The 24746-nt window shown below is 35.4% G+C and overlaps 4 protein-coding genes across 10 annotated transcripts in view; all 4 read left to right on the plus strand.

Annotated features, from left to right (window-relative positions):
* Nucleotides 1-1162, plus strand: part of LOC100180984 — a 4324-nt gene extending 3162 nt beyond the window's left edge. Inside the window, exon 7 of the mRNA XM_026836749.1 lies at nt 530-1162. The gene's annotated coding sequence lies outside the window, so the exon portion shown is untranslated. The remainder of the gene's footprint in view (nt 1-529) is intronic.
* A 939-nt stretch (nt 1163-2101) lies between these two features.
* LOC100184942 (melatonin receptor type 1A-A-like) lies at nt 2102-8183 on the plus strand. Of its 2 annotated transcripts, XR_003396375.1 has the most exons (9): nt 2102-3475; nt 4334-4482; nt 5253-5384; nt 5644-5772; nt 6095-6308; nt 6536-6657; nt 6999-7125; nt 7189-7252; nt 7802-8183. XR_003396375.1 is itself a non-coding variant. In XM_002130897.3 (8 exons), the coding sequence occupies exons 1-8, from the start codon at nt 3242-3244 to the stop codon at nt 7907-7909; spliced, it is 1152 nt and encodes a 383-aa protein (XP_002130933.1). In that variant the 5' UTR covers nt 2278-3241; the 3' UTR covers nt 7910-8055. The 2 variants fall into 2 exon arrangements, 1 of the variants encoding a protein (XP_002130933.1); XM_002130897.3 differs by lacking the exon at nt 6999-7125 and having other exon boundaries at nt 2278-3475; nt 7802-8055.
* Nucleotides 8184-10075: 1892 nt separating this feature from the next.
* Nucleotides 10076-15870, plus strand: LOC100178620 (melatonin receptor type 1B-like). The gene is made up of 8 exons (XM_009861976.3): nt 10076-10360; nt 10906-11054; nt 12427-12558; nt 13435-13563; nt 14139-14340; nt 14647-14777; nt 15098-15179; nt 15689-15870. Exons 1-8 carry the CDS (start codon nt 10124-10126, stop codon nt 15737-15739), a joined length of 1113 nt encoding a protein of 370 aa, XP_009860278.2. The 5' UTR covers nt 10076-10123; the 3' UTR covers nt 15740-15870.
* Nucleotides 15871-16632: 762 nt separating this feature from the next.
* Nucleotides 16633-24488, plus strand: LOC100182574 (FK506-binding protein 3). 6 transcript variants are annotated; one of them, XM_026836724.1, is made up of 10 exons: nt 16657-16995; nt 19428-19901; nt 20267-20344; nt 20723-20797; nt 21111-21192; nt 21434-21493; nt 22121-22345; nt 22606-22701; nt 23344-23440; nt 23723-24488. In XM_026836724.1, the coding sequence occupies exons 2-10, from the start codon at nt 19617-19619 to the stop codon at nt 23835-23837; spliced, it is 1113 nt and encodes a 370-aa protein (XP_026692525.1). In that variant the 5' UTR covers nt 16657-16995; nt 19428-19616; the 3' UTR covers nt 23838-24488. The 6 variants fall into 6 exon arrangements, 5 of the variants coding, with proteins under 5 accessions (XP_026692525.1, XP_018669493.1, XP_018669494.1 ...); XM_018813948.2 differs by lacking the exon at nt 16657-16995 and having other exon boundaries at nt 19387-19901; XM_018813949.2 differs by lacking the exon at nt 16657-16995 and having other exon boundaries at nt 19387-19901; nt 22609-22701.
* The last annotated feature ends 258 nt before the right edge of the window (nt 24489-24746 follow it).

The following is a 24746-nucleotide window of genomic DNA, read 5'->3' on the forward strand; positions in this document are numbered from 1 at the left end:
GTCGCTCCTCGCTCTTATATTTCCACCAATTAAAACTCACATAATCGGCGTTTTACCTGCATTTAAACTAATCATCAGAAACAAAAATTATACACAAACTGCAGATCGTATAGAATCGAACAAAACACGATTGTTTTCAACAATCTCGTTTGTGATGTAACGATCGTAAAGGTTTATTCTGACGTAAATAACCGTTACCATATCCAAGATGAACATGCGTAGAAACTTGCCAGTTGCGCCACTGACTGTAACAATTATATATTTTTTTTTAATTAAATACTTTTTGTATGAATTTTACATTTTGCAACAGTAGAAATTACGAAACGAGACGCGTCTTTAACCGCAAACCACGTGTTCTGTATTATTTTGATTAGCGACGCTTTTCGGCTGAATAGGAACGCATTCTCGTACGCCTTTCTCCTTGATGACGTCATAGGTGCTCGGACTCGGGCTCGTGCCGAGCTTTTCGTTGAAGCTCGGCGCTCGGCGAACCCGAGCTTTTTCAACTTCAGCACATCCCTAGTATAAGGTGATGTTTCAGATTTATAGTAGAACGGAGGAAAATATGACACCTTTTCATTCTATTTTCTCGTCCCATTTGGTAGCAAACAAAGAACATTCAAAGAATTACAAAACCGTATCCTCACGACTCCCATAGACCATTGATTTTTAAATAGAAAAATATGTTACGTAGCTAATTTAATAAATGAACAACATTTTTCTCTGTTCAGCAACGAAGGTCGGAGTAGTTTAAAAGCGAAAATACCGGAAGTAGCGTTAAACCATAACACGATATGAATAAAATAAGTTTAAAACTTGTCCGATAAAATTTGGTGTCTAACTTAATCTTTCTCCTCTTTTTTTAAACATAATTTTCTCTCCACACATTTATAATAAACTATAGTTTTCCCTCAAAATCACATGTTTTATTTTATTTACCAAGTTTTCTACTAAATAAGGTGCATCATTTTCGTGCTTCGTATTTGAATAACACGCATTGCATCACTTCTCATAAATAAGCCATTATGTCCACATGCGAAACTACCTGTTGCATAACCGATAACATTGATTGTTTTTCCCAACACGAAACTATAGTCAGTACATAAGTCGCCGGCACTTTAAAACGCCATTTTGATTACGTAATAAACGTTTTCCAAATAAATTCTAGATTGTCCTCGTCGCCTCAGTTGATTACCTGCGTTTTTGCACGGACGTTGACCTGACTGTTGTCGCTGAGTTTTACTTTGGTATAGTTTAGTGTATATAGGGAAGTTTCTGAGCAGTTGTGCAAGTTACTTTTAGTTTGAAAAGACTTTAACATTTGTTAGTTTAGTTAACGAATATGTTATGTTTTTTCTAAATGATTGCGTGCAAGTTACTTTTGGCTTAACATACCTTTTAACCCAAAGACCCGAGATTTATAATACACGAAAGAATAGTTGAATGAATATAAATTACTTTACCTTCGTGTAGTGAGGCAACTACAGTCGTTATAACACGGCTGTTCTGTTTCATACATCTCGTGCGCGCTTATATGAGTCACCACGTATATAAGTTTGTTGTTAATTTGTATTCTCGGTAAAATAAACATCCGTATATATTTATTATAACCCATCTGTGTGCAAATGATAAACCGCATTTCGTTTCTGACATTTGCGATAAAAAAGACGAGGAGCTTTTGTTTACCAATCATCAGCTGCTTCACTGTAGTGATATAGATCAGACTTTAACCAAAATTAGGATAAGTAAATACATGTATTATACAGAATTTAGTCTAGTGTTGTTGTATAGTAGGGTGGGAAAAATGGGACACCCTTTTATTCTATTTTCCTGTCCCATTTGGTAGTAAGCAAAGAACATTCACGTAATCATAAAACCGACTTCCATAGACCGTTTTTATTTGGTTAAAACACGATCAGTATATTTGGAAACTATGTGCAAAAGGTGTAAAAAACAACGACGTCTTTGGGAGTTGTGAAGATACGGTTTGCTAAATCTTTGAATGTTCTTTGTTTACTACTAAATGGGACGAGAAAATAGAGTTAAAGGGTGTCCCATCTCCCCCACACTACTGTCTGTATATACTGTATTAGTAAAACAAATACGAGCTTATAAACAAACAGTTTCAGCACAACTGCGATTTATGTAACAACAGTAGCCTAATAATGTGATGAATATAAACGTTTCAAAACGTCAACATTTCGCAACACAGTGACGAGCAAGTGCATGTAATCACCATGAAAATTGCGCAACGGAATCTGTGATACACGTTATGTTATGGTCGCTTATTCAACTCGGTTTGGTGTTTATTGCTGCACGTTGAGGTGTAGACAGCGTGAGATTTTTAGGCGCTGTTCAATGCGCGTTTTCACACAAGTTATTAAATATTTATTGATAATGATTTCGGGTTATATTGTGAACGAGTTCATACTTGATCTCGTTTCATCCGCTGTAGCGGTTGTGGCGTTACTTTTCTCAGTATCACAATATTGTTTAAGGTGAAAACAATTTACAGCAGATTAAGTTACGTAAAATAACATGGGTTATGACGTAATCATTACGTCACTTTGACATATAGGTTATTTACGCAGGAAACGAACGAAGTGTTCTAGATAGTGCAGAGAATTTGTTCTTGGAAATGTTTTGATAATTAAGCTATCACTATAATACAAGCATTTACAAACAGCATACGCGCTGTAACTATATGTTATACAACGCTGGCGGAGCTTCAGAATTATATGTATTAAGATAGTTTAGTGAGACAGGCAGTAATATCAGGAATAATATGTTTACTAACGGTTTTATATCGAAAAAAATATGCCAAAAAAAAACGGAAAGTAACGAATCAAACGGCAGTCGTGTTATAGCAAAATATAGAAGTTTCAGAATGTTTGTTTTGTTACATGCATTAATTATATAATCTGTGGCCTTTGTAAAACAGGCAACCAGCTGACGCGTTATTTGAGTAACGTAAATAATAGAACACATGTTATAGAGTAGGGTGAGGAAGATGGGACACAATTTTATTCCATTTTCTTGTCCCATTTTGAACAATTATTGACCGTCAATAATTGTTCAAGACACAATCAGGATATTTGGATATTATGTGCTAAAGGTGTCCTATCTTACCCCACCCTATATACTATATATTTGAATATCCACATAAGAATTCAGAGCTCACGCACATGCGCGAAATTATAATCTTACTTTCTCCATAACAGACACCACTCTATAGTTAAATATGGAGACCGATGCGTTAGATTTAACCAACATAAGCGACTCAACTACGTTAAACCCCAACCCATGGTCTACGAGACCCCTCGCACAACAGATCGTTGAAATGATTTATCTGGTGATCGTCATGACAGTTGGATCGATCGGGAACATGTTAGTGGTCGCTGCTATCGTAATAAGGAAGAAAGTTCATGTTTATGGAAACATTTTCATCATAAACCTCGCTGTGGCTGATCTTATGGTGAGTTATGGCATTGAAACTGAGGTGTATATGAGAAGACACACATGTTGTAACTCGACAGTGAGCATGAGGTGTATGAATACACCATGTGTCTGGTGTATAAGAAGACACCCATGTTATAACTTGACAGTGAGCATGAGGTGTATGAATACACCATGTGTGTCTGGTGTATAAGAAGACACCCGTGCTATAAATTGACAGTGAGCATGAGGTGTATGAATACAATAAGTTAACTAATCTAGAAAATCTTTTCTACATCAAAAACTCTCCTTTTTACATTTTAAAAAGATTCGTGCCAAGCCACATTAACGACTACACGACTTTTAATTAAACGTTTTAATCGTGTGTTCGCAGCGACGGCTTCATGCGCGGCAAAACCTTAGAAACTATGATTGCTTGACCTATCACTAAACTAAGCTACAATTGTTTTAAGCAGGCGTTCGCGATTATTAACCGCGTGGTCACGTATACAGAACACGTAGTGCGCATTACATAGTTGAGAAGGAATGAACAAATAAGTAAATGTTATATAACGTTCATTAAAATTTCCGAGAAATATGTGGACGCCGATAAGGGCAAACCAGACCGTAGCGATCAAGGGTTTAAACAAAGGGCTATTATGTCCACCACAGTAGGATAGGCAGCTTAGGTTTTTCAGCTAAATAGTCTATTCTAGGAGGGGGGCACCTTTGCACATAATATCTAATTATCCTATTTGTATTTTAAACAATTAACAACGGTCTCTGGAAGCCGTGAGAATACAGTTTTATACCTATTTGAATGTTCTTTGCTTACTACCAAATGGGACCAGAAATAGAATGAAAAGATGTTCCATCTTACCCCTATATAAATACACAGGTGGTCATGGTACTGGTACCAAGCGTACTCTCCAACGTCATAGCGAACGAGAACACCCTACCAGATATCCCGTGTCGTATTATCGGTTTTATGATGTCTGTGACGTGTTCATGTTCAATCCATAACCTGACAGCAGTCTCAGTAAACAGGTAAATAACTATTTGTGAAAACAACAATTCTTGCCTAAACCCCAAGTTCCATGTCTGCCTCGCTGTAGGACGCCATCCATTCATATATATTAAACTATTTTACCTTCTTTGCCTGGATTCGAACCCTGTAACTTACACGAGAATGACTTTATTAGTGCATGTTTTAGGGTGTCATGCCTTTTATTATATTGGTAATTATGTTACAACCATAAGCGTGTTATAACGACTCTAGTTTTGCCATTATTACGCCCGTTTTCAATTTTTTTCACCCCAACCTTCGTTATACTGTCACAAGGATTATGAATAAAGTAAAAACATTAAGTAATAATTATTCCATGTATATATATATGGTAGGGTGGGGGGGGGGAGATGATCGTGTTTTAAACAATTAAATAGGTCAATGAGAGTCGTGAGAATTCGGTTTTATAATTCTTTAAACGATGTTTGTTTAGTTCCAAATGAGACGAGAAAATAGAATGCACCTGTGTCCCATTTTTCCCACCCTAATATATATACACTGTTTCTAATGTTTGTTAAATTTGATAATTTTTGCCTTTTTATTCTATTTTCAAATCTCTGAGAGAAGAATAAATAAATAATAAACCACAGAATAACAACATGGGCTCACTCGTGCCCCCATGTATTCCTAACTATGATCTTTCCCATGGAAAATCACACACGTAACCTCCAATATTAATTTTTAATTCGACGTAAATTTCCAGATACTGGGCTGTAGTTCGGTCAATTTTTAATTCGACGTAAATTTCCAGATACTGGGCTGTAGTTCGGTCATCGTCGTATTCCAGGGTATTCTCAAATAGGAACACGGTAATATTCGTTATTGCTATTTGGTTGTGGTCGATCATTCTATTCGTACCTTCAATACCTCTGACGGGGAAGCCGTAAGTTTGTAACCTTGTAAGAGAGATGGGACACCTTTAACGCATAATATCTAAATATCCTGATGGAGTTTTAAACAATTAACAGCAGTCTATAGGAGTCTTGAGGATACGGTTTATTAATTCTTTGAGTGTTCTTTGTTTACTACCAAATGGGACGATAAAATAAAATAAAAAAGTGTCCCATCTTTCCCACCCTACTATATATCAACCCTATTTAAAAGATAAAAATATGGTGTTAATAAAATTAAATTCTATCCAGATACGATCCAAAGATCATGGAATGTTTGTGGGACGACCAGTTCTCACGCTTGTACACAGTTGTTCTGGTTGTTGTTGTGATTATGTTCCCGCTGATAACTATCTGTGTATGCTACTGGAAACTGTACAAGTAGGCGTGGAAAAATTTGCATACAAATATTTAGTTCTAAGTTTTCTTAGAACAAACAATATTACGTAATCTAACGAGTATAACAATATTGACGACTTGTGAGAAATATTTTATCGTCTCCATGATAGCTCGACACTGCCACATTGTGGGCGTATGTGTCCTTGGACAGGACACTTAACAGCAATTGCTATAACTAAATAGTTCTTTGTAGACTTTTTAACTTTTTTAGCAACGAAAGATTTACCTCATACAAAAAAAAACGTCATATCGAAAACCTTACGTCACGATTTTGGATTTGTTTCAACATAAACATCTTATACAGGAACGTTCGTAAAGGGGGAGTGTGGTTCAAAAAGCAACAAGAATCCACTCGTGTGCGGCAACCGATCAAGAAAAACGATAACCATGTTTATAGAAGAGAAATTCGTCTTTTGAAGACATTGGCGGTTGCTATCCTCGCTTATGTTATATGTTGGCTGCCTTACGGGATGTGTATTATAATTGACCCAATCAATATACCAGCGCTACCCAAGAAAGTAAGATATAACAGAGTGGGAAAGATGGGAAACATTTTTTTTTTTTTTCTTGTACAATTTGGTAAACAAAAAAATATTAAAACCGTGTCCTCACGACTCTCAAGTTTTATAATTTCGATTTTATAATTCTGTAAATGTTTTTTGTTTACCAGCAAATACGATGATATCCACCATAAATTTATGAAGATAGGGTCGTTGATGTATTTGAGTTAAACTTTGTTTTGCAGATCTTTGGGTGGATGGCGTTCACAAACTCGTCTGTAAACTTCGTGATATACGGGGTCATGAACCCTAGCTATAGAAGGGGGTATGTGGAAGTCATACGGAAGATATGCAATAAAGCAGAGAAGTAAGCTATATTACTATTTATATGTATAGTAGGGCGGGGGAGATGGGACACCTTTTCATTCTAATTTCTCTTACCAACTGTTAGTAAACTAAGAAATTTCAAAGAATAATAAAATCGTATCCTCACGACTCCCTTAGACTGTTGTTTAAAACACGATCGGAATATTTGGACATTATGTGTTCAAGGTGTCCTATCCTCCCCCACCCTACTATACTATCTTCTTTCGCTAAGTCTTTCTGGTTTAAGAGTTCGGCAAATCATTGTGATATCAAAACAACCGTTTGACAGCTTCGGAATTTAAGTGCTTTAAAAATTACGAAAAAAAAATAATTTTAAAACAGAAGGAATTTTTCCGATGTTATATCGTCACAAGAAAGGCAGGAATCGCAAAAGCCGCGTTGTGTTTCTATTATTCATGTACCGCGACCCCGCAAGGATTAACGCTGACCTGGGATAATCCTTTAAAAAGTTGAGAGCTAGCAATGCAGGTATATATATTGATGTCGTTATTTTACTCTTTTTTATTTCCAGATACCCTGCAAGCAAGGGCAGCGACTTCTCCAACAATTCTTTTCGAAACTCGACGTTAATTACGGTAAATATGAACCCGAATTATTCCGCATTTTTAACCTGATATGCTTCAACACGACCTTTATACGATTTCGTCATTATTTGCAAAAGGAAGAGATTTCTACACAGTAGGATGGGGGGAGATGAGACACTTTTAGCGCATAATATCTAAACATCTTTTTAAATGTCATTTGTTTACTTCCAAAAGAGACGAGAAAATAAAAGAAAAAAAAGGTGTTCCATCTTTCCCCACCCTACTAAACCTCCTTGTTCACGTAAAGTTAAGTAGGAACCATTTTAATGGCTGAATGTTTCACACATGTTTAAAGCTAGGAATGCGAACTTGCACAAGGAACCGAAATTCCAAGTTCCTACTCTAAGAGTGGGGTAAGATGGGACATGTTTTATTCTTCTTTACTGTCCCATTTGGTTGTAAACAACTAAAACGACTTCAAAATAACACTGCTGATTGTTCGAAATACAATAGGAAATATTTCAAGTGCTAACAGTATCCCATCTTACCCTACAGTATACTATATATTTATTTATCGCAAACAACGTTTCTCATCTACAGAACTTTCAACGGACAACATTAGATAAAGCGGGGACGAATAAACGAACACCGTTAGCCGTAAAATGTCTTCGCCCAAGCCCAGCCAAGGTTGGGATTGTTTCTTCTTGAAACATTTTGAAAACATTTGCTGACGTCACGATTATTGTGGACCAAGTTAAAACATGTGCTGATGACGTTTGGTTTTACCATTGAGGTTGCAGGTTTTATTACTTCACCTGGAGAACTTTATTTAGAAAATACAATAACACCTTCTACGTCACGGAATGTAACACGTTATGGATGTATTGCGAAAACTATAAAACACCTTCTATATAAAGTTAAAGACTTGGTGAATTTTCGCAGTAAAATATTTTAAAATGTGTTGAATGATTCACCTAAAAGCGCAAAAACAATTGAATCGCAGACCTATCAAAGCGACGAACCAACAAAGCAATTACAGACTTGTTTTTCTAGTTATTGCCTTACAACGTTAATCCAGTAACGCGCCATAAATAATGTACAACTCAATTGATACGGAAGATTCGGTAAGACTGGGTAGAATACGAATCTTGTATTACAAGATTAGGAAACGTTCGATCCGTATTTTTCTCTCCTTCTATATAGGTAAGATCCTACAGCGAGCAAGGGACCTATGAGTTAGACCAAAGTTGGCTCTTTCTGTTTCATAGTTTCGTTTTAGTGCTCATTAACGTATAATAAGAAGACACCCAGGTTATAACGTGGCAGTGAGCATAAGGTGTATGAATACACCATGTGTGTCTGGTGTATAAGAAGACACCCATGTTATAACTCGACAGTGAGCATGAGGTGTATGAATACACCAAGTGTGTCTGGTGTATAAGAAGACACCCATGTTATATAACTCGACAGTGAGCATGAGGTGTATGAATACACCATGTGTGTCTGATGTATAAGAAGTCACCCACGTTATAACTTGACAGTGAGCATGGGGTGTATAAGAAGACACCCGTGTTAAAACTAGTGAGCATGAGGTGCGACATAACAAAACTGCCGATTCCGTACCATTTTCCACTTGAACGCAAATACAAACGCAGAACCGGCCATGTTGTAACATACGGTGTAGATAGGTTTGCATTTTAATAAATAATAATATAAACGATCGCCATGCAAGGACAATTGCGTTTCATTATCGCTCGTACTTGCTGCTAATGGTAATCGACTTCGTGGTTTGGCTTTTAAATATTCATTACCGACGTATGCATTAACTACTTATGTACAAATACATACATAATGCTTCCTAATGCTTAAGTGATGTATACTAAGGTATACAGTACGTGGGGTTAATAGCAAAGCATTGTTGCCCGAATTCGCGTATTTAATGACGTCAGCACAGTCGGGTACGTGACGTAATCTTAATCAGCATTTTCGCGCCGCGGTGGGAGTCATTTCTCGTCTTTTCTCTTTTTACTTCCCTTTCTCGTTTTAGTCAAAACAAGCAAATAAGAAATCGAGTTTACTTTATTTAAACAGCGAGACGAGATTCGTGCTTTGAATACTTACTCAGGAACCTTCGCGTTAGAGGTAGCGGAATTTGGCCGATTAAAAAATCGCATTTGCTGTTAATACAGCAGCTTATAAGCGATGAGGTGTACAAGTAATATTGATATTGCAAAGGTTATAAATAGAAATGCATTTTGTTTTAGATTTAGTAACAAATCTTTCAAGATTAGGTTAAGATTAGGTTAACTTAAGATGCGTGTTTGCGTTATTGTTGTTGTATAGCAGGGTGGAGAAGATATAGGACACCTTTTTATTCTATTTTCTCGTCCCTATTTGGTAGTAAATAAAGACCATTTGGTAAATTATAAAACTGTATCCTTGCGACTCCCATAGACCGTTGTAAATTGTTTAAAACAAGATCAGGATATTTGGATATTATGTGGTAAGGTGTCCCGTCTTACCCCACAGTACTATATGTGTGGACACCAATTTGCTCATTGGTAGCATTGCGTTTATGGTGACTTGTCGGCATCTACGTCAATACAGACAACCGCCGACGTTTATATGGGTCGTTTATAAACTTGTTTAGTAGACAGTCACACGTTTATTCGTTCATTGTGTATTTACAAATCGAACATTATGCTCATTTCACTTATAATGTATTTCTGCTAAATCAGTAAACGTTATATTGTTTTATAAAAAATTGTTTCTCGTTAAAATAACTGTTCGTTTGTCGATATATCCCGTATTTTCGTTTTAACTTTTTTAATCGTTACTACCGTAATTGAAGAGTCATATAAAAGTAATAGTTTTTATTATTACGTTTATTTACAGTATTGCTGTGGTTAGGAATCCACAAGCATGGATAATTTATTAAACGCAACAGTAGGCCCTAACTTAAGTGCAACAACCGCCACCCCCAACCCATGGTATGGAATATACGGGTTCCAACGAACAATAGAAATCGTATATCTTGTGTGCATTATATTGCTCGGTACACTTGGTAATATGCTTGTGATTTGTTCAATTAAATCGGCGAGCCGGACGCACGTCAGTGGGAACATCTTCATCGTGAATCTTGCTGTCGCTGATTTATTGGTAAGAGAAAGAAAACTCAAGGAAATTGTCTTAAAACCAGCGTATTTTAAATATATACTTTAAAATAAAATAAAAAAATTAGGTAAAATTGTATAAAACTTAGCGTATTGTAAATATATACAGCTGGGTCAGATGGATACCGTTAGCTCATAGTTACCCATATTTTAAAACGTATTGTTTTTAACAATTAATCAGTAACCTGTTTATTGACATTCGTGACCTGAAAAAAGTGTTAAAAACATTGTATACGCCATTGTATTGTATAGTGAGTTTATCATCGCGCAGGAAATCACACCAGATGTAAAACACGCGCGTTACGCACTACGTCACACAAGTACGTGTTACGTAATTGCGTCACGCTTACGTAACAATGCGGCCAAACGTAAACCGGATGTTAAGGAAACTTCCAGCTCGCGTGACGTCATGTCTGTGACGTCGATTCCGTGTTTCTTAATTTTGGGCATGTTTTGCGTTACAAAATTTAACTTTTAGTTAAATAAAAATTAGTAATAAAACACAGTTTTAAAACCTCTTATATTATTCAGGTAACAGCCGTACTGGTACCTTGTGTATTGGCCAACGTCATCGCCACCGAAAATACTCTGCCCAACTTCGCTTGTCGTGTGGTTGCGTTCCTAATGTCGACAGCTTGTGCTTGTTCAATACACAGTCTTGCAGCAATCGCAATAAACAGGTATTAGTTACATGTATGTAATTTTAGATGTAGAGTACTGTGGGGGAAGATGGGATACCTTTGTCGCATAATATCCAAATACCCTGATCGTGTTTTGAACAATTAACAACGGTCTATGAAAGTCATAAGAATATATGTTTATAATCCTTTCAATTTTCTTTGTTTACGACCAAATGGAACGAGAAAATAGAATAAAAATGTGTCCCATCTTACCCCAATCTACTATATGTGTTATAATTTTAGGTGTATAATAATAATATATGTTGTTACCGCCAAGTATATCTACTATAAGTCTGGAAAGGGCGTTTCGAATTTTGTTTTTGTGATCTTTAAAGACCGACGTTTTGTCTACCACAACGAGACATCTTTAGGGGGTATAGCGTTAAGTTTTTTGACGAATGGCATAATACATAATGTTTTGGTTTAGCAGTCAAGATTTTTATACTTTATTTCTAAAGTAGTTACTGTTACAATGTCATTAACGACTCTGATTTTCATGTCAATTCCGATCGCTTTCGTTGTTTTAAGTAATTTAACCTTAGTTGTTAAGCAAAAATCACGTTAAAATTCAATAACGTATCGTAGATATATATGTGTGTAAACACTCGGACGATATTTTTGCTTTGAATCACTACACTATTTCGATTTAGAAAACGCTCAATTGTTCTGTGTGCTCGATTTAGTCTTGTTTAACCTATTATAATATTGTGTGTATAAAACAGCTGTGTTTAAACGGCAATTTTCCTGATCATTCTAGATTTTGTATAACGAACCCATTATAAGCTTGGTAACAATATAAAATACTTGCGATCATAACCATATTATTACGTTTACGATAAAGTTATGTTTTTGTTTACGTTTTCTTTCTCTTGCAGTGTGTTTATTGTTGACATTATAATACTACTGTATGATTACCTTACTATAAAGTAAACACTATATGTGTATTTTATCTAATTAGAACTTTAATATTGTTTAAGTAAATGATATTTACTTTAATGTATACCAGGGTAGGGGGAGATGGGACACTTTTAGCATATAATATCCAAAACTCTTGATGGTGTTTTAAACAGTTAACGACGGTTTATGGGAGTCGTAAGGATATAGATTTATAATTCTTTGAATGTTCTTTGTTTACTACTAAATGGGACGAGAAAATAGAGCGAAAAAGTGTCCCATCTTTCCCCACCATATACTGTATATTGTATTGCCTATATGGGGTATAACGGCCACGTCTTTTATCCAAGGTGGTATTTTTTTACTGTTCCAACAACTGTTGTTTCACGATTACTTCTTGTGTTTTTGACTTCGTGAACTTTCCCGTTCTTCGTTATCGTGACCGAAGAGACAAAATAAATTTCATTTTGTTTCTCAGGTATTGGGCGATCGTTCGTCCGTGTTCGTACCCGCGTGTCTTTTCAAAGAAGAACACCCGTATCATGGTATGCGGAATATGGGTGTGGACTTGCATTCCTTTCGTTCCTGCTATAATGCTAGCTGAACAACCGTGAGTGTAAATTATAAACATGGCTATATTCTCATATACCATACACACATGGTGTGTTTATACACCTCATGCTCACTGTCGAGTTATAACATGGGTGTCTTCTCATATACCATACACACATGGTGTATTCATACACCTCATGCTTGCTGTCGAGTTATAACATGGTGTCTTCTTATACACCAGACACGCATGGTGTATTCATACACCTCATGCTTACTGTTGAGTTATAACATGGGTGTCTTCTTATACACCAGACACACATGGTGTATTCATACACCTCATGCTCACTGTCAAGTTATAACATGGGTGTCTTCTTATGCACCAGACAAACATGGTGTATTCATACACCTCATGCTCACTGTCGAGTTATAACATGGGTGTATTCTTATAAACTATATACACATGGTGTATTCATACACCTCATGCTTACTGTCGAGTTATAACATGGGTGTCTTCTTATACACCAGACACACATGGTGTATTCATACACCTCATGCTTACTGTCGAGTTATAACATGGGTGTATTCTTATAAACTATATACACATGGTGTATTCATATAGTAGGGTCGGGGAAGATGTAAAACCTTTTCTCTATTCCCATCATCCCATTTGGTAGTAAACAAAGAACATTTATTAAACCGTTTACTCACGACTCCTGTAGTCCGTTGATAATTATTTAAAACACGATCAGGATATTTGGATATTATGTGCTAAAAGTGTCCCGTCTTCCCCCAACCTACTAAACCTCATGCTCGCTGTTAAGCTAAAACTTACCCTAAAAAAAAAACGAAATAAAAATACCTTTAAACTGTCCTCCCCGGGAATCGAACCCAACACTTCCATATCTTAAACTTAACATTGGCGCCTTATCTCCAGGTATGATTACATGATAATGGAATGCTTATGGGACGACAAGTTCTCCAACTCCTACACAATAAGCCTGGTTGCTCTCTTGATGGTCGTACCCTTTATCGTTATTTGTCTCTGCTATGAAAGACTATACCAGTGAGTATAAATAATGTATTGGCTAATGCAATAAACCTACATGGCCTTAATCCATGGGTCCGGGTGTTGGGGTAATGTGATAAATACGACCTAAATCTCTGAGCTGGTAAAAACTGGTCTTTGGGTGAAAACCGATCTAAATTTCCGGGTGTTTGTTTAGTGGGGATATAAGGGTAAATTTGGCCTATAAGTCCCAGCTGGGTGTTGGGTTAAGGTGGCTGTACACAGTATCCGGCGTGCGAATTCGCTTGCGAAGTTTTGTTTTAAATTGATGGCGATTATGACTTAGTTATCAGAAACCCCGCATAATCCCCTAAAGGCAATGATTGAATTTTGTTGCTGCCCGAAACAATTATTTTGTTTCAAAATAATAGCGGCTTATGGGCTGCCCAATTCCGAAACAAATTAATATAAGCATGCAATAATAATAATTTGACTTTCCAAAATATCTTAACTTGTCGGACAGCCAGCAAAATTAACTAGCGACCAATTTAGATCTTACCCCAAAGGTTTGAAAAGTACTGTCTGTATATAACTTAATACAGAAAAGGTTTATTATTTCATTTCTAATCCAGCATCGTTAAAAAGAGATCAAAATGGTTAATGGCACAAGGATCGTTGGAAAACAATACGACTATGACGGAGGCTGCGCTCGATCGAGATATACGGTTGCTGAAAACCGTTGCAGTAATTATAACCGCGTACATGTTGTTTTGGATGCCGTACGGTGTGATGATCATAGCAGGCAAATTATATATTCCACCGGTGGCTAAAAAGGTATAAATGTTGTTGTTTTAATAAAAGTTTAGCCTATGGACAAAAAATTATAGTCATAAAATGACGTCAAACTTGTTCTATTTTCTGATACTTTTAAACACTTGTGCACGTCACTCCAACCCATTTCTCTCTGATGGGTTGTCTGAATTGACAAGCATACCGTAAAAATCTTCCCAAAATATCCGCCCACAAGTTACATACGTATAGTAACTCGTAAGCGGCTGGAGTGTGTAGGAACACAAGTGTTATAACGCTGCCTTGCTGATAAATAAGTTCCAATCATTCAATCTTTCGCATTCTATACAGATAATAGGCTGGATGGCGTTCTCAAACTCTGCTGTCAACTTTATAATATACGGTGTCATGAACAAATCTTCACGGGAGAATTATAAACATTTCCTTATTCGTTTGTTACGAGGGGAATTCTGCGGGAAAGCGTGAGTATTTTAAATTGTAATTGAGATTAAACTTTTGAAGATGAATACCGTTAGCACATATAATCTCAGGTTTCGTAATCGTATTTTTAACAACTAACAGCGCTTTTTAGTTGTGTGAGAATATGATTATTGGGAATGGGACGAGAAATAGAATGAAAAGGTGTCCCATTTTACCCTAACCCATTATATATTAATATTTAAGTAAAACTTTATTAATACAGCACTTGAAGTGGCATTTGAACGTTATCTTGTTTTAAAATTATATATTCCCTATATTACTATAAACGAATAACCGATCTATTATTTCATGCCATCTACAGAAAGCCCCCCACACCAAACATTAGCGTATATACGATGAACAGTCCAGCAGGGCAACGGAAGTTTAACACACAAGCTACTATGGTAAGTCTGCTCATGTCTATGCAGTGTATTTTATTCTATGTGGGCGAGGTCCAAATTTTTATTTTTTTAATTTTGGAACAAATGTCTAACAATACTTTTAAAAGGGGCCAAGATATTATTGATTTGTGTTTCTATTGTATTGCCTTTTATCACGTTTAAAATATCGGGGCTTTTTTAAATATGTTTTAAATATCGGGCGTTTTTCAATTCAATCAAGGTTACAAACATATGAAGTATTTCTTTATTTGGATTGCAATAATATTAAGTCCACAAGGTGTAAATTTGCTTGAATAGGTGGTGTTATCCAATTATACCATAAAACATTGCATCTTTCTATTACGACTCTTTTTATGTGTATTTTCTAGGCCTTTTGTTACATATATATAACAATATATTTTTTGTTTAATATGTCTTTGAGAATACGGAAATATTGTAATTCTATCAACGCATTACGTTATATGTAATCGATTCGACCTATTGTTATTTCTATTATTATTTTTCCAATACAGGTTGAATCTCGACGCGAAAAACAACTTGTTCATAAACTGAACGTGGTATAACTGCAGAACAAACTTCAATTTTGTTTACATTGCATTAACTGTGATTTTTACGCTAAGAGTTCTTTCTATTTAAGTTCTGTCTTGTTTTTTTTACAAAATAAACGACCAGACTATTGGTGGGTCAAAACAGTTTGCTGCTTATTTTGAATCGTCTATTTTTTTGCGTCAAATACGAGTCATAGCACGGTAATAAGGTTAATAAGTCACACACGGTGTGTTTATATCCCAGTTCACATAAGGTACATATATCACGGCGTTATATTCTCATATTAGACGTCATACTAAATGCTTTGTCTTAAAATACAAAGGTCCTTTGTTACATTTCACTTCTCGTATTCATTACGGCCCAAATGACGTTTAATAATTGCCTGTAGGTAATGTCTATAAGTAGACTTTGTATTCTTTTTTTTAAAGAGAAAGAAAAGACACTCAAATACGGCGCGTATGCGCTGGAAATGCGTGGTCTCTATCTTTATACGCAGTTTGGCCTGATTATGCATTTCACCTCACCGCGCAATTTCAACCATTTTGCCTCAATATCTTAGCAGTAGAAAATTCTGCTTTACAGGCTTTTTATTGGCCTGAGAATAATGTAATTGGCTTGTCAGCACCAGCCACACGTCACGTATACCGCGGCAGTCTTAAATGTAATAAATAGTGGAATAATCCATAAAAGGTCACCCGTTCGATTAGCTGCACCGAGAAAAATCTGTAAGCTGTTTGATGTGTAATCGGTATTTAGGATAAATGGCGCACGCAAAATGGTAATGACACATTGAAGATAAATAGCTATTTAGACATTTCTAATGCAGATGTGTTTCAAATACAGATGTTTTTGTTGTTCAAAACACTTGCGTGTTGTTAGTATAAATGAAAACCCGTATTGAAGATTGTCATTTTGGTGTTTAAGCTTAGAGCGTATACGGCAGGACAAAAGGAGTTTTTGTATGAACTAAGATGGCAATATATGTTAGTTGTAGGGAAAATAGATAAATGTATGTTGGGAACATTTTTATAGCAGTAGTTTTCAAAAAGTTCAGACAATTTTCCGCTAAAATGCCCCCTAAATTGACAAAATGCTCCCAAACACCGTCTAGCGGTAACGGAAATTTAAGTTTTGTAAACAAACTTTAATTTTAGAAACACATGTTACATGTGCAAACAAGGGCGGTTAAAATGTTTAAATTTAAACTTCTACAGAAAATTGACTTTACTTATCTTGACCACCAAACAGTTTGTCCAAGGAATTTTAAAATGTAAGTTTGTTTTAATTTTTTTTGTATATAAACATTAAACATGGTGTATGACCGCTGGAAGCGGTTTAAGTATTTTAAATTTTCATTAATTTAATGAAGAAAAAAAAAATAATAATTTTGCCAAAGGTAAATTAATCATCTTTTTAACAAGTCAGAATGTGTAAATTTTTAGAAAGTAAATTACTAACGATTTACAGGAGTTATTGATTGGTGTTGGTGAAGTAAAGGCCATTTAACGTAAAATTATTATTTACATTTTTTGTGAACCAGTATTTATGTCACAATGGTTACAAATTAACAATCGTATTAAGGAAAAGTGACAATTTATTCAAAGGCCGTAAGTTTTATTCAAAGTAGTAATAACTCCTAACGATGCGTGATGATTCATACATCCTGCTTACATCATAATACTGCAGTGTGATGCAGCTTACTCATTCATATATATGTGTGGTGTCACTGCGTGGGGGTTAATGTGAATTATACAATGATGTGTATGCATTGTACTGCTGTTGGTTGTACTGGGAGCTCAGAAGTTATAATATCAAAAATATGAAGTTAAATATTGAGATTTTAATTGTGCTTGTGTTAATATTTTGTATTGATGCGTCAATTTCAAAGTTACAAGCATTTGACACAGCTTGGTGCGAAGTAACAAGTTTACGAGGAGCTTCTTATGACAGTTTTGTTAAATTTAACTCAACATATGAATCTTGTGTGACGTGTGGTAACGTGACAGCTGTTTACAATCGCTCCTGGCTTCCTGCGATGTCTTGCTGTGGTGGGACTTTACAGCGAAGTGAAAATTGCCATTCAAGTTTAGAAGCCACATGTGATACCACGAGGGCAATCCGGGAAACCTCGTTGTGTGATGGAATAAAGGATTGTTTAGATGGAAGAGATGAAGCTTTGTGTACGAGCTGCAGTGGACAAGAACGAGACAAATTCCGATGCAGTCACTTTCAGTGTGTCGAACTGCATCAACTTTGTGATGGAAAAAAAGATTGTTTTAACGGCCTCGATGAGACTTTCTGTTTGTATTCATATGGGTTTTGTGCTGGCTTCCGTTGTATTAGTGAAGTTATTGTAAGTGAAGTCAGTTATAAAATTGAAAGCTGTATTGAAGCAAAACAAGTATGTGATGCAAAGAAAGACTGTTTGAATGGTTTAGATGAATTGAATTGTGTTCAATTTACTCAAAGTGGTTTTCAATGTTCCAATACATCAACAATACCTGCTCAACAGGTTTGTGATGGAACAATGCAATGCGATTCTAAACAAGACGAGAACAACTGTTACCAGTGGAGCCAATGGGGCAGATGGTCACAGTGCAAAAACGATGGTGTTTCAAATCATACAAAAAGTTATAAAGAACGGAAAAGGAAATGTGTGAGTCCTTATACAGGATATCGGCAGAAATGTGTGGGTGAACAGTACAATAGATGGGATGTTTCATGTACTGTAAATCATACAGTAACAACTGCTAGCACTACAACTGTAGTAAGCACACATAGGGGACTTAGTAATACTATTAAAGCCATCATATCACTCAGTACTCTGTTGGGGGTGATTGTTATACTTGGAGGGTTATATTTTATAATTTCAACTTTACGTCGGCAACATTATCGTCGTAAATACCCCCTGCCGCACGTCGAGTATGCACCGTCAGTGGAACTGGACAGCCATGTCAGTGAAATCTCCAACTCACAAGTTCAGTATCGAGATTCTGGGGCCAATTTTAGAACCAGTTGGTTTCCGCAAAACTCAATGAAGCCATCTCCGTCTATCGTGCTTGTATCCGCAGAACGGGAGGTTGTGTTAAACCCTTTGTACCATATAGAACCTAAACCTAACAACTCAATGAGTTTGCTACAACCTGTGATAAAGAGATTGTCGTCAGCAAGCCATGACAGTCAGGATATCAAGCAACTAAATAGGCTTGGTAAGGTGGACGCACAAACTGATAGTTTGTTGATGGATGTGGAAGATATTGAACAATTCAATGGAAAACTCGTGATTGTTCAAACTGACAACTCTATTAAAGTGTTGACCAAAGAAAATGTGGATAAATAAATTAATATAAATCAGTTGAGATTGAAATAATAAATGCTCTTATAATTCTTGCATTAATATAGTGAAGAATGCATGTTTGTATCATTATTACGCCAATCACTTTTTACTTTTATTACAATATCAGATATATTAAATAGCTCTTTATTTGAGCAACCTCTCATTAAAGCTTAATTACAAATGCATAGAATGACAAATGGCCATATAAATGTTAAATTCAATGTTTAAAAGTTTTAAAGCCCCACTGTATGTTACATTGTAGATGAAACAGACATTGTATTTATATATACCGCACACCAACATACTTACACAACATTTCACTATATTTTCAGTAATTTGAAATTTTATTATTTTCTTTTTGATAGAGGAAGCATAGGTTGTTAAAAACATGTTTGTTTCTTGGGAAAGCATTGGAGGATATTTGCTCATATTTGGTGGATTGAATGTGGTTGTGTTAACCATTTTCATCATACTTGCAACTCATTATAAATTCTCCAAACCAAATGCCACCAATAGTAAAGAAAATGCTCCTGAAAAAGAAGTAAAGGAAAAAAATGAGATTTGTGAGAATGAGAAAAAGGAAGAAAAAGAAGCAAGTAAAAAAGGGGAAAAGAAAAGGGAAGAAAGAGAAGATAACGAAAATGAAGGAAGAGAAAAAAGAAGAGAGAGAAGCAGATGAAAAAGAAGAAGATTCTTCGAAGGGAGTTGAAAAAGAAGTTGCTTCACTTGCACGCTTATGTGGCTACTCTGCTGGCCACATGAAAGAGTTATCACAATGCGCTTTATTTTTCCAAAAGTTTAGTGAAGAACAAGATAAAATAACTTTTGGTCGAAACAGGGTAAATATTGTTTTTAGTTTTACTTTCAATACTTTGATTCTCAGTTTATTTGTAAGTTAAGAATGGATTTAGGAATCAGTAAGCTTCAACATCTGGTGAGGTCCATGGAGCAGAACCCTGGGAGTTGGCGTAATAGACCAACTTCCCAGATCCCATTGTTTGCCTCACTGTAGGACTTAACCACATAGAATAGAAGTTAAATATTACTTATAAATTCTTCTGAAAGATTGATTAAAAAATTGTTGAAAAGTACTGTGTAGTAAAATGGTATATATACTTTCAGCAGTTATATACCATTTCCTAGGGTTATATCATTTTGGGCTGTAAATATTCTTGTCCAATTTTACCCCCTACTATGTTTTCAGAACCAACAACAGAATGATATTTCCTCTCCAGATGCGGGGAATAATGTTGATCATCCAGATATTGACGAGGAGGAAGAAGTAAGTTTAAGTTTATTACAAACATTCTTTGTTTTTGTATGTTAGTGTTTTGTAGTATTTGACTCTAACTGTTTTTCGTAACAACATTCGTCCAACCACCTCATAGTCATAAGCACCTTTTAGGGTTAGACCCACATTTGCGGAATTTATATACGTAAAATTGTATGCTGTTTCAACCCGTTATTGTCACAACTAAAACATGGCTTATTGTTGTAATCCAACTTTTAAATTAACAGAGGCATAAAAAGGTCAGATGTTGTTAAAAACAGTTTAAAATATATATAACGGGTATGGGGTTTATTAAACTAAGCTATGTAAAACAAAAACAGGAAATACAGATTTTGAATTTCCCAATTCATTGAAATGTTTCCTCCCCAGGTTGATATATCGGATCTTGATGTTGATGACATCAGCATTGAGGAAGATAATGATGATTGTGACATCAGCGCTGAGGTAACAAATGTCATTATTACATTGAAATATTAAACATTGGGTTCATCAATCCAGTAGTCATGGTCAACCGAAATGTAAACTGTTTTTTTTGTCTGAAATTGTTTATCTTATTTCACCCTCCTGTTAGCCACTTGCATGCCGTTGTAACTGTCAAACCAAAATGTAAAACTTCTGCTTTGATTTGACCCTTTCCTCTTATTTTTCCAAAATATTTAGGTTTAAAAGTAGGAAATATATATATCTTAATATCTCTTAGTACAGTATTCCGAGTACTTGATTCTGAAATTATTATTTATAAAATTAAATATTTCAGGCGATGGCCGATATAGAAGCGGAGATGATGAACTCCAGCATTATAATGGCTCCAACTTCGGAAGAGGAAAACACTTCTAAAGGTTTGAAGTTTTATTCAATATGCCGCTAAACCAGTAACTAGTATAGGAGTTTAAGTGTTAAATAAAATAAAAACAGGGGTGTTTGTTGCAGCCAATCTTTTGTATCCCAGTCGCATAAAATAGTTTTTTAGTTAAATATCCGTACAATAAGGATTCAAACCTTAAGTTATTGAAAAATTAGGGAAAAGTTATTTTTTTATTCTGTTATTATGTTGTAATTTACAAAAGAATTTTTTTACAGAGAGTAACCTCGCACCAGAGAAAAATGTGGAAAAAGTTTCAAACATTTTGGAAAAAGAAGGTTTGTAGTAAAATGCTGCAGGACTGTTTAGTCAACTAAATTTATTTAGTAAAGTTGTTAAAACATATAATCTGGTCAGGGCTTACTCAGGGGTTTACGAGGTCTACTTTATAATAGGTGTCTATACAAACAAGCAGAGCCAAAGTATTTTGCATTCACCACATTAATCAATGAGGTTCCCTATGTTTGACAACTTTAGGTTAAACTATTATAGATTTTGACAATGTCACAGCACAGATTTTTGCAAAAATTAAAAAAAACTTGACTCTTATTAGCCGCATGGTTTAGTACAAATGGTATTGGTCCGAGTATATTCATTTTTTAGCTAGACTTAGATGATTGTGGTGAGACTTAAGGTGGCTGTACATAGTACTTCGCTTGCGAAGTCGTATGCAATTTCGCTCGTAAGCAATTCGCTTGCGAAGTCATATGCAAACCCATTACCGGTTTCGCATGCGGCAGCAAAATCCGGAAAAAAAACGACAAAACGGACAAATTCCGGATACTGTGTACAGCCACCTTTAGATGTATTGTGGACTTTGTGGTAGGTGAACGTAAAAGGCAACCAAAAAGTTTAAAAACCACCTTTGGCTGCTTGTCTATATTGTTTAGTACAAATTGTAACAGTGCAAGAAGTTGTGAATAATGCCGTGTTGGATGCTCTCACTGAGGTTGGGATCGAGGGATTATGTGAAGCCGATGAAACAGAGGATATCGAGGTTGTAGAAATGGTGGAGAATGTAGAAGAGGAAGAAGATGGGGAATCTTCAGCTGCAGGAGATGTGCTGGGTTTACAAAGAAAAGAAAAAGGCAAGGATGTAGAAAGCAAAGGGAAGAGCAAAAGTATGCAAAGTTAGTAATGAGTAAAGTGAGCAAGGTTAATCATTATGTTTAGCAGAATGAGTGAGTTTTTTAGAAAGTAACTTACTAGCATGTTATATGAGTTAAAATGCATTTTTAATGTAAACTGTTTATTTACATTTTCGTGTATCAGTATTTATGCCACATTGACTACAATTGGTTAAACGAAAAGTAATAATTTAATAAAAAGTCAAAGTAGTAATAACCCCTCACAGTGTATGATGATTCATACATCAAGCTTACATGTTTAGCAGATGCCGGACAAAAAGTGGAGGAGATGGTTAAGTTATATGTGGATAGATTGGTAGAAAGAGCAGAGGTTGAGGCAAGAACACAGATGACGAGAGGTTAGTTGATTTAAGTTGGTAGCAAGTTTAGTTTATAGAAATATCTAATATTTTGCTTATCTGTGTGGTAGTAGTTTACTTGCTGTCTCGTCTCGTTAACTTTCTGGCGCTTTATTTATGCTGCCCACGCCGAGTAATTAACGCTTGTGTTGTGCGCACAGTCACCAGTTAGTTTAGTTGGTACTGCAGTATAGTGACGTTGTACAGCGTTTACTTTAGGTTTATTATGATGTATTATATTGTTATTATATGTTCATAGATATCCATCGTTTTAGTTTGTTAAAGCCAAATATAATAAGTTACTTTATCACAATCTGCTAAATTAGTTTTGACTTATTTTATTTTTTTGTAGTTCATAGATTTAAATGAAATAATGTGACTTATTTAACTCTGCATGGCGGGGTAATATCTCCAACCGGTGAACTCTGGGCTAAAACCAGCGACAATCACCCTTACGCCACAGCGCCAGATTTTGATACAAATATCTGCTCATCTAGTTTAGTGTGAACACAAAGTGTTAATACTTAATAGATAATATGCCAACAATGTTAAAAACTTGGTGAACAAAGTTCATTTCTAATGTTAGTAGAAAAGTTCACACAATGTTAAAAACTTAACACAATAGTTTTTAATCCCCCCCAGATAAGCGAGAGAGCATTTCCACCCACCCTTCTCCTTTCAATAATTTACACGAAGCAGCTTCAGCTCTTAGCTCAGATGAAGTGAATGAAGAAAGAAGGTATTTATGTTGTTTCTATTGGAACAAATGTTGTTTCTACTGGAAAAAAAATGTTTTTATGGCAACACATGTTGTTTCTAGTAGTAACGTCTGTCATTTGCTGCTAAATTCTTATTCTTCGTTGTTTTTATTGATTCAAAGATTAATAACATGTTGTTTGTGACAGTATATAAAATATTCAATATCTTTTCCTAATAAAAAAAGTATCGGGATATTAACCTTTATCATAAAATACACTTTATGGTTAATATTTCTCAAAAATATTTTTACCAAACATTGCAGAGTACAAGAAGAACAGTTGAGCAACATACTAGAAGTGATGCAACAAAATCCTGACATGTTCGGACGAATGTCAGAAGATGAAATAAACAAACAAGTTAATCTATATTGCATCTAACGTGAGCATCCAACTTTGGTTTTAGCATTTTACAGCATTCTGAAAGTCTCTGTGCACTTGTTTATCAACAGACATGTTTCAGTATAGAATCCAGGAGGTAAATAAGAATAACAATTATAAATGATGTTGAAAGTGACCCCCGTTAGCATTAATACAGGCTTGGACCCTTCTTATTTTGTTTCTAAACACCTCAATTAGCTGCTCCCTTCGCATAGCCTAAATGAATGCTGTTATGAAATTCTTAGAACAGTGCTCAGTGACTTTTCGAACACCGTGTATATATATATATATATGACTGTAATAGCTCTAGATGTTAGCTTACTGTATCAGGATAATGCACACGCCCTATTACTTTATGCCAGTTACCTTAACTTATGTATTGCCACAATATGCATATAACTCTATGGTGAAAATAATGTTTCATACTAGCAGTAATACCTGCCACATAGTTGGTTCTTATTTCATATATTAGCACCTACAGCCTAGAACTGCTTGCCATGTTTAAGTTGCCATTCATATAACGATACTATGTGTTAAACCACTGCTGCTACACAAGTTACAAAATCTATTTTTATACTTTTCGTTCATTTTTGTTATTTTGCTTTTGTATTTCTGTAGTGTTTGTTAAATAAAAAAGTAGGTGTTGTTAAACTGGCTCAGGGATATTGGGTTTAAATAAGGTGATATCAGTTAAGTAGAAGTAATATGGACACCAGAAGGTAAGGAGTTCAAGTCCAAAGCATGGTAGTAATTGAGACTGCAGTTCTGGAGCAGCATTGAAAGTAAAGGGTAGAACACTTGTCTCTAATAGAAAGAGATGGCAGCTTTACAGGTACTCCTAGTACAGTAAGCATCAGAAACATCATATTACTAAATTTTTAGTAGAATTGAAATTGAGTAAAAAAGATT

The sequence above is a fragment of the Ciona intestinalis genome, chromosome 11, assembly GCF_000224145.3.
Source record: "Ciona intestinalis chromosome 11, KH, whole genome shotgun sequence".
In the NCBI taxonomy this organism is placed as follows: domain Eukaryota; kingdom Metazoa; phylum Chordata; class Ascidiacea; order Phlebobranchia; family Cionidae; genus Ciona; species Ciona intestinalis.